Below are 13,382 nucleotides of genomic sequence, written 5' to 3' on the forward strand. Positions count from 1 at the left end.
TGAGGCGGAAGGTCAGTAGGGGGCATGGAGCTTTGGGTTGAAGTGTCAGAAGAAAAAGTTGGACAAGATGGTGTAGGTATGGAAACAGAGCCTAAGGGTAAGCTAGGAGGAGAAAGTGTGGAAGAGTGTGTATTATGAAAAGAATGGTTGTCTAATGGTGCACGCAAGTCAGAAGAGGGTAGAAAAGTGGGGTCTTGAGACAAGTGAGAGTTGTCAAAATCAATAGAGGTGTCAACATTAATGGAGTCGTCTGACTTGGAGGATTGGAATGGAAAAATCTCTTCATGAAAGATCACATGCCTAGAGATTTGTACCATGTGGGTATCAAGATCAAGGGTCCTAAAACCTTTAACACCAAAAGAAAAACCTAGGAACAAGTGAGGTTTTGCACGAAAATCAAGTTTGCCCCTTTGAGACTTTGGAGTAGACACATAACAAAGGCATCCAAAAGGTTTTAAAAAAGAAAAAGTGGGTGAGGTTTGAAAAATGATTTCAAAAGGGGTTTTACCATGTAAAACCTTGGTGGGTAAGCGATTGATTAGGAAAATGGCATGTTGAACAGAATAACTCCAGTAGGTTTTTGGAAGTTTTGACTGAAAAAGAAGTGCACGGGCGACATTGAGAATATGTTGATGTTTACGTTCAACTACTCCATTTTGTTGTGGAGTGTACGGACAACTTTTTTGATGAATGATCCCCTTTTCAGAATAAAATTGTGAAAGATGCAATTCTGGCGCATTGTCTGACCGGATAGCTTTGATTTTTGTATGAAATTGTGTTTCAACCAGATGAAAGAAAGATTTAATATGTATACTAGCCTCTGATTTGGCCTTCATGAGGTACAACCAAGTTGCCCTTGAATGATCATCCACTAGGGTGAGAAAGTATTTGTAATTGTCTACAGAAGTGATAGAGGTGGGACCCCATACATCAAGATGTATTAAGTCAAAAGAACTTTTACACCTAGACATACTAACTGGAAAAGGCAAGTGGCGCTGTTTTGCCAAAGGACAAATAGAACAAAAATCAGAGAATGGATGTATAGCATTGTTATACTTGGACAAAAGTTGCATAGTTTCAGTGGATGGATGACCTAGCCTGGAATGCCAAAGACGGGCTTCTTGATTGATGATTTGGCTAGCATTAACAAAATGTTCAAAACTCCCTGCATTTAGGACATAAAGACCTTTATGCTCTGTCCCCAAACCAGTCATCCTCAATCCGCTCTGGTCCTGCATATAACAATAAGAATCAGAGAATGTGACAAGACAGTGGTTATCTCTGGCTAATTTGTGAATGGAGATCAAATTAAAATTGAATTGAGGCACATGTAAAACTTCTTTCAGAACAAGATTGTGTTTAAGATAGATGGTTCCGATGGAGGAAACCGGTATGGAGATCCCATTTGGAAAAGTCACAGATGAGTTGTGATTCCTTGGTGAAGAATGGAAATATGTATGAGAGCATACCACATGATCTGTGGCGCCAGAATCTAATATCCAAAGAGGAGTTGAGAAATTCTTAACAGAAGAAGAAATGAAGTGAAGATGATCTAGAGTCATACCTGAAACATGATGGTTACTAGTGAGACTATTACCTTGCGAGCTTGAACTCTCAGATTGTGTATGAGACTGAAGTAGAGACATCAAGCGATTACACTGATCCACAGACAAATTAAGAGAGGACAAGTTTGGTGCAATATCTGGAGAGGAACTAGCCGTATGTGACACGGCATTGACATGAGGTTGCCCATTGCCTTTGTTCCTCGGCTCATCCCTTTTTCTTTGCAAGTGAGGAGGATAGCCATGAAGCTTGAAACATTTTTCTATCAAATGTCCCGGAATCTTGCAGTAATTACAGAATGGACGATCTCTTTTGTTAGTCCCATCTCCTCGTGAGGATCTCTCAAGTGGCTTAAAAGTATTTTGCCTCACTTGCATAGCCATGGTATCTGTGGTGTCATCAACAGTGTGTGAAATAGTCCTTTGCCTTTCCTCTTGAGACACTAGAGCAAAGACTTTGTTGATGGGAGGCAAAGGATCATTGAGTAAAAGCTGTCCACGAACCACTGAATATGACTCGTTCAAACCCATCAAAAATTGGAGTACATACTCTTGATGTTGAAAATCATTAAGCTGTTTGAGATGGCCACACTTACAATCTGGAAGTGGTCTATACATTGAGAGCTCATCCCATAAAGCTTTGAGTTGGGTATAGTACCCACTAACAGTTGCACTCCCTTGTTTTAAAGAAGACATCGCCTTTTTTATTTCAAAAATCCTTGGACCATTATTGTGAGAAAATCTCTCCTTCAAATCATCCCATAGTTCCTTTGCAGTGATTGCAGTAAGTGAACTGGTAGCAATTTCTTTAGAAAGGCTGCTTGAGAGCCAAGAGAGAACCATACCATTACATCTATCCCACGCAAAAAAATTCGGATCAGCCGGTTCTGCCACAGGTATCGTGCCATCTATAAGTCCGATCTTGTTCTTTGCACGAAGAGAACGAAGCACTGACTTGCTCCAAAGATGATAATTAGTTTCGGTGAGTAAGGCAGGTGACAAGGATAAGTTTGTGTTCTCTGCTTGGTGCAAGAACAACGGGTTAGATGGGTCATTCATGGGATTGATGTTGGAACCTGATGGAGAGATGGTTGTTAACAAGGAAGGATCTTCAGACTTCTCACTCATGATGTAGTCGCTGAGGATTTGATGATAATATCCTCAAAGCTCCGATACCATGTAAAACTTAGAATGACTGATGACAATTATGAGTGAGGAAAAGAAAGACAAGTGCAGAGTCTGCATTTCATTGAAGAAAGAACTTTTACAGTACTGTATATCAAAAAGTTATCAAGAAGGAGAAACTAAAGACAACATATATACACCTATCTTACTAAACTAAAGTGACGTGTCTAGTTTCTAGTCATACAAGAAAATAAGACAAATACAAAAAGGAATTAATTACAATAGATTATTCAATTTTCAATCAGGGTCTTCTTTGTGTTGTCGCAAATATTACGTGATAGAGATGGCTGAGTAGGGAGACCTGGTAATATAGCATGTCGGTCCCAGTCGTGACCAACCATAAGTATTACTTAAAAAATTATTAATTAATCTGATATTATTGTATTGATATTATGCTATATATATATATAGACACACACACATAAATAAACCAAAACATAGGATATCTTGTACATCAAAAGTAACAAGCTAAGTCGTCCCCTAATTTCCAAATTAAATGTGTTGAACATCAACATCATCTAGAGACTAAGGGAAACCAACGTCCATGAAGAGAAGATTGATAAGAAATCATGAACAAAAGGAACACAAGCACTAGCGCTACGCCCCACGGAGACCCTCCAACTTGATGGATCGAATGCTGCTCCGGCCACGGCACGAAGAACGAAGCGCCACCCGATAAGCAATGCAGGGCTATTAGCAGAACTATAGGAGAAAGTATGAGTATTAGCTTCACCTGGTTGATTACTCCCTCGTATTTGGATTCATAGTCTACATACCATGAGAAACCCATCACAAAAAACAGTATGACCATGAAGAAACACAGGTGAGCAGGAGGGAAAGCCAAGTACTCCAAGAAATATTCGAAGTTAGAATAATATCTGTAATCTCTAGCCATATAGTTGGGAACTGAGAAGAGAGAAGAGAAAGAAGGACAGAGGAGTTTGAAAGTGTTGAGTGGTTGGTTTGAGAAGCGAAAGGTTGTCCAGAACGAAAGCATTTATAGGAAGTGGAAAATGAGATTTTCATTTTTTTTTTCTGACATGATTAGATTCTGTGCGATAAGAAGAAAAGTGAAATTTTTGTGTAGCTTTACTTGCATAATGGAGATTCTTTCTACTTTGTCCGCCGATCGATTCCTCGAGAAAATTCAATTAGGGACGGTGACTATTGTTCGTGGATGAGATTCATCTATCCGTGAGCTGTTAACCAATGGCAACATGCCACGTACCACCGACCGTGGACCATGATGATGAGGAGAATAATGAAGAAAATTATAGGTTTTTTTTTTTTTTGTGAAGGTTGAGATAAAGTTGGATCCAGATATGGTGGTCCATGTCACCTTTAATTGTTAGCTTTTATTTCTACTATTCTAATTTCAAATTCATAAAGCCAACTAATGATAGAGATGTTTAGGGTTGTCTTTTGATATATTTATTTTTTCATGCATTTTCTATGTTTTATATTATGAAAAACATAAACAACCTCGAAAACACGTTTAGTTGCTTATTTTAGAAAACATAAAATGCGGACATGAGATCACAATTCTGGATAAAATCAAACACTTGAAAACAGCTTGAAACCATAAAACGAAAAAAAAAAATTATAAAAATAGAAAACAAAACAAATGACTCTTATTACTAAACGGAGTGGTTCAATAAATATACCGGCAGTGTCAATTGGTGTCTGGTCCATGATGATCATATCTTGTTTGTTTTCGTTAATTTGTTTTTGTCCGTCATATAGTTGTATTGTTGTGGTATGTAGCCCCTCTCATCAGAAAGCATGTTGTTGATGGCTCATCATTACTTCACTAGTGAACTCCGATGGGAGCCAGAATTGGCATTACTGGGCTTATGCTTTAGGCCCAGAACTGGGCTTCACTTACTCCGCATGCAGCCCAGTTTTAAGTTCTAATTCGGCCAAATATTTCTTTAAAGCTATGATTCGGCCTACAACTAATAGCCCGATCGAGCCCAGTTCTAACCAGGAAAAAACAAGAATGTAGTCTCTGAACTTTCTTTTTAAGTCATTTCTTGGTCGTTGGTCCTACAACGGATGGCCCAAAGTCAACATTTTTTTTTGGGTGGACACAGAGTTTCCACTTCCAACACAATTAGTTGTAAAGAATCAAATTTAGTCTACAAAAGAAAGGCTACATTCCTAGCAAAACCACCCAATCACTGTCAATTAAGACATCACCAAGGGCAAATGCAATCCCTAATTGCTTGGCCAGTATGACGGGACGACGTCAAAAGTATAGCGGTATAGACCATAGAGTCAACAAAAGCATTCCAATCGCATTCAAATTTGTTAAACAAAAAATGGACAGTTCTCCAACCTCAATTAGAACAACAATTGAAGAGAAAAATATTATTGGAGTCTACTTTTCCTCAATTATTCAACATGAACAACTCAAACTTACCAAAAAGGAAAGACAGACCAACCCGTTTAGACCCTGCTCGAGGAGAGTACTGATCTGATAAGTGTTTGAATTTTGAAACTACTGTTATACCCTTAATGTAAAGATTGTCTGAGGTGTTTTATTATAATCATGGATAATATTGTAATTATGTAAATGTTTAATAACGAAAACCTGTGAAGGGTGAACCCTTTTGCGTGGTTCAGAATTCGCGAAACCTACTAAACAACACATGTATTTAATATTTTTATTGCCTTGAAAAGAGGGTTCAACAGGAACCCTGCTCCTCCGAACCAGCTGCCAAGCTGGGCCTTGACTAGAAAGCAAAAGTTACTTAAAGAGACAGAGTGATTGATTTGGAACTAACACACAATTAATTATTGACTACTACCCACTTAACCAAAAAGCGTCATCAGTAATGCAAAACATAGCAATTATACTCCACCGTAGCATCTCCTGTCTTGAGATCTAACTTAGCCGTAGTGGCTTCAACATAACCTCTAGCGAATCGGAAAAGTCCACTGCCTCCGATCACCGGCATCTCTCTAACCTTCGTGAAAACCGCGTTCCTCCCAAGCACTGTTATGGTGCTCCCATTGTATTTCCCTTCGGTGAAAGCAAAATTCATGGCCATCAGCAACCCAAGTTCCTGCTGCGACGCGGATGCGTAAAACCCCTGTGCCCTACCAACAAATTTGGTGCTCAAATCAGGGCCTGCTGTGAGTGGGTTATCAATCATTCTCACTAATCCGAAGGCTGTGAGTGATGCGTTTTGTGGTGGAACGACTTGGACTCCACTTGGGTTTGGGCCTGCGAGGATGTCGTGCCAGTATATGCGAAAGTGGCTAAGCTTTTCTCTCTTGAGACCCATTTGTTTCTTGTTCACCGTTCTCGCAAATTCATGATTGGGATTCTCTGCTGTGGATGAAACGATGGCGAGGCAGAGAATGATCAATTGAGTTGCAAGAATTGGAAGAACTGTTGCCATTGTTGAGATTAATTTGTGAACTACTGGAGCCAATGACTAGTTCATTGCAGTTAATTGGGTCCTTATGTGGTTTTAAGTTGTGGTTCAAGGGGAGCTTGGTGAAGGAAGACTTTTGTGAGCAAAGCAGATCCCACTTTATTTGACCATTCGTAAATATGAAGTCAAGGTCAAAAAAGTAAATGACAGATAGCACTTCATCTTGTCCATTGAGAAAGAGTGAATAATCTAGAGATCACCGTCCGTCAATAATGAATCACATAAACATTATACTCAACAGTGGCATCTCCAGACGCTTGATTAAACATATAAGTAGTAGCCTGAACATAACCTCTAGCAAATCGGAAAAGTCCGCTCCCTCCGATCACTGGCATCTCTCTAACCTTAGAGAAAACTGTGTCTCTCCCCAAGATTGTTATTGTGCCGCCGTTGTACTTGCCTTCAATGAAAACAAAATTCATAGCCATCAACAACTCAATTTCTTCTTGTGATGCTAATGCATAAAACCCTTGTGCCCTTCCTACCAATTTTGAGCTCAATTTAGGCCCTAATGTTAACGGATCATCGATCATCACTATCGTGCCAAAACCAGTCGCTGATGTGTTGGATACTGATTTCACTACAGGTACTGTAGTGGGGTTTTTGCCACTAACAATGTCATGCCAGTATAGCCGAAAATGGCTAAGCTTTTCCTTCTTGAGACCGATGAGCTTGTGATCTAGGGTTCGAACAAAGTCTTCATCAATTCCTTCCCCGTTGACTAGGACTGTGACCAAGTTTGAGAAGATTAGGAAGATGAGGAATTTGGCGTGTGTAATGGGAAGAACTCTTGCTCTAGTCATGGTCACTGGCTCTACTGTACTCAATTGTAGCTCTAGAAGTTTTAAGGGTGCATATTTATAGTGACTTACGTGCAACTACTAGGTATTAATTATATTACATAAATGTATACAAAAATTTTGATCGATTATTATAAGAATTTTTGATCGAAGACTAGTAATCAAAGGAATATTTTAAAATGATTTAAGTTAAATCTCTGTCTTGTCTTTTGGAATTTGTAAGCTAGACCCAAATTTCTTTCAGTATTTCTTATCAAGAACACACTTTTCTTGATTAGTCTTTATTGAGTTGTGTTTATCCCCTTCCTGTGAATCAATATTCTCTCTATAAGATGACAGCTTGTAAAGTTGTTTCCAGCATTTGTTCGACATTATGACACCCCAGTCCGTGGGTCTGGGGTGTCGCGAGGCAAACAAATGCTACCAGATATTACCATTTATATATATCCCTTTGTCTTCACTTTGGTGTTCCTCTACATTTTTACGTAGTTCTTCAGTCACTTTGCTAGGTCTGTTCATTTGGATTTTCTCTCAAATGCCATCCTTATTGATGATCTTTTGTATCTTTTCTCTTTGCTGTCTAGTGTATCGTTGCTTATCAAAGAAAACATATTCTTTGTCTACATTTACTACAAATTATTACCCAATTGACACTATCCCATTTGGCTATAGCTAGCAATGTAGATGCTTGTCGATGAACATTTTGATCCACTAATAAGATATTGTGTATTTATTCACATGAAAGCGTCACCTAATTCCATGAATCACTTTCAGCTAATTCCATCCCTAGTTAATTAATTTGTTTGTCATGAATATATATATATACATAAATATGTTTCTATCCTTCATATAAATGTTAACTTTAAATCATAAGCATGCATTACAAATTTTTTTTGCATGTGATCAATGTTTTTGGCTGTATTGGGACGTACAACAAGTATCTTAGAAATTTTTTTAGAAAAAAAACCGATTATCTAAATGCTTCAACCAGTTCTAAGTACAAAAATAGCAAAACATCCCAAATCAAATGATCAATTACAAACAAACATCGACAATCTTTATTGAATTGAAATCAAACTTGAGGAAGACAATTCCAAGGTTTGGTCTAATAAGAGACTCAAACTTAACACCTTATTAAGAACGATCAATAATGCAACACATAAGCATCATACTTAACAATGGCAACCGGGTAGATAAAATAGTGCGTGCTAGCCTTCACATAACCCCTAGAAAACCTAAAAAGGCCGGTACCACCGAGGATTGGCATCTCTCTCACCTTTCGTCATAACTGGGTTCCACCCGGCTATTGTAATCGAGCTACCATTGTACTCCCCTTCAGTGAATACAAAGTTCAATACCATCAAGAACTTGAATTCTTTATGTGACGTGCTCGCATATATTCCTCGTGACCTTCCAATTAATTTTGAGCTACGATTTGGCTCTACGGTCAATTCAGATCGTCCATAACCCTAATTTCGCCAAATAATGTTGCGGATGTGTTGATGGGTGGGGTGGCACGGATAAAATTGATGTTTGGTTTTGGCCTTCAGCAATTTCATGCCAATACAAGCGCATTTGAGTGAGCTTTTCTTTCTTGAGTTTCATTAGCTCGTGCTCATAATTATCTTCCTTGATTGATTGATTTGGTGGCGAGGCTTGTGAAGAGATGGAAGTGGATGAAGGAGAAAATGAGAGTAACGAAGAGGAGTCTATTCATGTTTACACTTTCTGAGAAGCTCTCATACAAGAATGAATACTAAGAGAGCAAGGAGATTACTCACCTTGCATTGCTATTTATACGATGTGTAGAAATGATCAAGACCACAAATATCAAATTAATTTTTATATTCTCCATATACACCAAGATCTTACTTGGATATGCAATCTATCCAGATTAATAATTGAAGATGTTAGAAAATTCAGCCCAAACACATTAAAGTGATATTATCTGCTCAGAGTCAAAGGCCTCACGAATTTGTTCTCATGTGCCGTCTCTAAAATACTTAGGCCTAAAAAAGGCGTCACTTGTATGAAAGGAGTTGAACATTTTCTTAATAACACTCAATTGGATTATGTCAAGCTGTTGTGGGACTACAAGTCTTTACACTTTTCGGTACTCGTGAACTCGTTTATGTGAGGCACAATAAGTGGAAACAAGTAGAGGTTCGGGTCAAAGGGCTGCACGGATTTGTTCTCCTGGGTTGTTTCCGAAATACTTAGGCCTAAAAAACATGTTACTTGTGTTGGAGGAGCTGGACATTTGCTGATATACTATTCAGTTGGGTTATGTCAATCCGATGTGGGAATACAAGTATTGACAAGAGATGTATGTCACCCAAGTTTGTTGGAGCAGTTTGCAATCATCAACACATGAATCATTGTTGATTACAAGTTGAATAGATTCTTAAATTAACATTAGCTATAAATGAATTTGAAAGCCTTATATATAACTCCACTTATGTATTGTGATTACATGTATTCATAAATTAAGCACTATATTTAGTAAGTGAATAATATATGCCACCTTGTGATTTGGATGTATACGTAGGAATAATATACACCTACCGCGTTCTGCAGGATTTCTTTGTGGTCTTTTCTTTCATAAAGCATTTTTAATTTGATTCTTGATATGACAGTAGTGGACTGTACACTTCAATTTCATTTTGTCGGTATTCCTTTGGACGTGCATTTTTTACACGAAGGTCGATCATTAGACGCAAAGGATATTCACTTTCCTGGAAAATCATGCTGGACAGAAAGTGAAACTTCTGAATTACAGATCTTTATGAGTCGTTCTTTCCTTTCCTGACAAGTAAAACAAGCCATGCAATGATTGAATATCCATCCCGATATGGGCCATGTCTGAAAGTTTTAGACTTTCTTTTCATTTCAGGCTCAAGCCCAATACATTCGTATCACAGGAAAAGCAAACGGTTCAACATGCTTCAATATCCATCATGATATGGGCCGTGTCTGAACTTTTTGGACTTGCTCAGCTAGCTGTTAGTCTGACATCGGAGGATGGCTTTATTGCATGTTAGTATTTAGCTATTTATTAAGGGGATTCAGGTTACGACTTACGATTGCAGCTAGGAACCATCCATGACCGTGATTTTGCCAACTGGGTCGCAGAGGTCCAATGGGCTGGTGCATTCCCAGACCCAGTCATGTTTTGGATATGAAGTCTCTTCCGACTCTTCGTGTCTATCGAGCTCGACCGATTTTAAGATTTTCTCTTCCTTAGTTGAAAAGAAAATTCGTCCTATATAGGGTTTCAGTTCCGCTCACGGAGCTCGAATGTTGGTTCCAGCTGCAGTGTTGTAATGGAAGACTCAGAGCCAGAGAAGAAGCGTCCCAACTTGAACTCCGTGTCGCCCACCATGGCCCGGAACTCCTCCTCTTCGCCAAACAGCAACCAAAACGTAATCTCTCAATTCCTTCCATCCTCTTTAATGTATATGGTGTTATTTTGATTTCATACATTCTATTATTGGTTCAATTTTGGTTTTCATTTTTTTATTTTCTTGTTTGGATTGTGGATTTTGGGATGATGAAATGGAATTGACGGTCTTTATCAGGGAAATTGGAATTATATGTCAGGGGACATGATTTGAAATTTTGTTCTGACTATAAATGAACGAGAATCAGTTTAATTGTGCCTTTTCGAAGTTAATTTATAGAATTAGACTGTTTACTAAACGATACAAAGAAGAATAAACAAAACGCTTCTTATTTATTTATAGAATCAGTTTAATTAGCTCCTTGTTGATAGTCAGGGGAATGGAGAAGTATAACATATGAATTTCGAGTTGTTTGGCATTCCTTGAAGATGAAGCCTTCATTTGTTCTTACTCTGATCGTTTTGTTCTTAATATCTGTTTGGTTGCTTTCGTCTCAAAAGAAGAATAAACAAAATGCTTGGTAGTGTAAGCAAACTTAGAGAACAATTGTAAGTTAAAAATGTTTATGATTTTTGGCTCACCTAGGATACTATTCAATGAACTATCGCTAATGGTAGGCTACTGTTTTAATAGGTGGGTTACCTGGAAAGTGTCTTGAAGAGGGGAATGGGAGTTTTGAATCTAGATGTCCCATTTTAGTGGATTGAAAAAAATAATAATAGTTCCTATTGAGCTCAGTAGTGTTGGACATATACATATTTGATAGACTTTAAGCAGTATCCAGTAGCCATTATATGATACGATGGGGGATTTGCTTACAAATGATCCTTTGACATACAATTTCCTATTACCCCCATTTATTTTTGTTGAAGAACTTCCTGAAGAAAAGAACAAGTTAGCTTTTTTACTTTTATATTTGATGCTGTTAAGCTTTTTAGGCGAATAAGATCGATAGAATTATCCCATAGGGTTAAATCTGTTTGAATAAAGTGGGAAAATGCATTTAGTGTTTTATATACTCAAAAGATAACTTTGAAACTAAAGGAGAATTCTATATGTATGCTATTCTTCCTGCAATGATATATACTGCGGAATGTTGGCTTTTGGAGAGAGGAAATGCTAAGAATGATTGTAGCGGTGATGAAAAAGTTCACTTGGTGTGAGGCAACACAAGGAAACTACGAAAGGCAAGATATGAATTGATGTCAGTCGATCTAAGGTGGGATAATGTGAGAGAAAATTGTTCAAGCTGGTATTGGCACATATGAAGTTTAGATGGGAGCATTCCACCGCAAATAGGGGTAAAAATTCAAGTAGGAGATGTGAAGAGAGAGTAGAGACCAAAAAAGACATGGAAGGAGGCAATATTTAAGAAACTGGATGAGCTAGAAATAGGGGAGAGTGTAACTATATACCAAGTTGAGTGGCGATAGAGAATCCACAAAGTGAGCTTGAAATAAATTTTCATCATGGATTCATGTAAGCAATTCAAAAATAGTTGGAGTTGAGGCTTAGATGATGACTACGGTAATTAAATTTTCATCACTATCGTGCCAAAACCAGTCGCTGATGTGTTGGATACTGATTTCACTACAGGTACTGTAGTGGGGTTTTTGCCACTAACAATGTCATGCCAGTATAGCCGAAAATGGCTAAGCTTTTCCTTCTTGAGACCGATGAGCTTGTGATCTAGGGTTCGAACAAAGTCTTCATCAATTCCTTCCCCGTTGACTAGGACTGTGACCAAGTTTGAGAAGATTAGGAAGATGAGGAATTTGGCGTGTGTAATGGGAAGAACTCTTGCTCTAGTCATGGTCACTGGCTCTACTGTACTCAATTGTAGCTCTAGAAGTTTTAAGGGTGCATATTTATAGTGACTTACGTGCAACTACTAGGTATTAATTATATTACATAAATGTATACAAAAATTTTGATCGATTATTATAAGAATTTTTGATCGAAGACTAGTAATCAAAGGAATATTTTAAAATGATTTAAGTTAAATCTCTGTCTTGTCTTTTGGAATTTGTAAGCTAGACCCAAATTTCTTTCAGTATTTCTTATCAAGAACACACTTTTCTTGATTAGTCTTTATTGAGTTGTGTTTATCCCCTTCCTGTGAATCAATATTCTCTCTATAAGATGACAGCTTGTAAAGTTGTTTCCAGCATTTGTTCGACATTATGACACCCCAGTCCGTGGGTCTGGGGTGTCGCGAGGCAAACAAATGCTACCAGATATTACCATTTATATATATCCCTTTGTCTTCACTTTGGTGTTCCTCTACATTTTTACGTAGTTCTTCAGTCACTTCGCTAGGTCTGTTCATTTGGATTTTCTCTCAAATGCCATCCTTATTGATGATCTTTTGTATCTTTTCTCTTTGCTGTCTAGTGTATCGTTGCTTATCAAAGAAAACATATTCTTTGTCTACATTTACTACAAATTATTACCCAATTGACACTATCCCATTTGGCTATAGCTAGCAATGTAGATGCTTGTCGATGAACATTTTGATCCACTAATAAGATATTGTGTATTTATTCACATGAAAGCGTCACCTAATTCCATGAATCACTTTCAGCTAATTCCATCCCTAGTTAATTAATTTGTTTGTCATGAATATATATATATACATAAATATGTTTCTATCCTTCATATAAATGTTAACTTTAAATCATAAATATGCATGCATTACAAATTTTTTTTTGCATGTGATCAATGTTTTTGGCTGTATTGGGACGTACAACAAGTATCTTAGAAATTTTTTTTAGAAAAAAACCGATTATATAAATGCTTCAACCAGTTCTAAGTACAAAAATAGCAAAACATCCCAAATCAAATGATCAATTACAAACAAACATCGACAATCTTTATTGAATTGAAATCAAACTTGAGGAAGACAATTCCAAGGTTTGGTCTAATAAGAGACTCAAACTTAACACCTTATTAAGAACGATCAATAATGCAACACATAAGCATCATACTTAA

General features: G+C 37.6%; 2 protein-coding genes and 1 pseudogene across 2 annotated transcripts; all 3 read right to left on the bottom strand.

The window, feature by feature from the left end:
• Nucleotides 1-5,343: 5,343 nt before the first annotated feature.
• LOC119996316 (dirigent protein 22-like) lies at nt 5,344-6,245 on the bottom strand. The gene has a single exon (XM_038842904.1). It carries the CDS (start codon nt 6,152-6,154, stop codon nt 5,579-5,581), a length of 576 nt encoding a protein of 191 aa, XP_038698832.1. The 5' UTR covers nt 6,155-6,245; the 3' UTR covers nt 5,344-5,578.
• Nucleotides 6,246-6,278: 33 nt separating this feature from the next.
• Nucleotides 6,279-7,757, bottom strand: LOC119996315 (dirigent protein 22-like). The gene has a single exon (XM_038842903.1). It carries the CDS (start codon nt 6,991-6,993, stop codon nt 6,397-6,399), a length of 597 nt encoding a protein of 198 aa, XP_038698831.1. The 5' UTR covers nt 6,994-7,757; the 3' UTR covers nt 6,279-6,396.
• A 377-nt stretch (nt 7,758-8,134) lies between these two features.
• LOC119997982 lies at nt 8,135-12,968 on the bottom strand (annotated as a pseudogene).
• Between the last annotated feature and the right edge of the window lie 414 nt (nt 12,969-13,382).

This window comes from Tripterygium wilfordii, chromosome 4, assembly GCF_013401445.1.
Source record: "Tripterygium wilfordii isolate XIE 37 chromosome 4, ASM1340144v1, whole genome shotgun sequence".
NCBI lineage: Eukaryota > Viridiplantae > Streptophyta > Magnoliopsida > Celastrales > Celastraceae > Tripterygium > Tripterygium wilfordii.

Excerpts from the sequence above, each read along its gene's own strand:
- LOC119996316 (XM_038842904.1), bottom strand. The coding sequence starts at position 6,154 with ATGGCAACAGTTCTTCCAATTCTTGCAACTCAATTGATCATTCTCTGC.
- LOC119996315 (XM_038842903.1), bottom strand. The coding sequence starts at position 6,993 with ATGACTAGAGCAAGAGTTCTTCCCATTACACACGCCAAATTCCTCATC.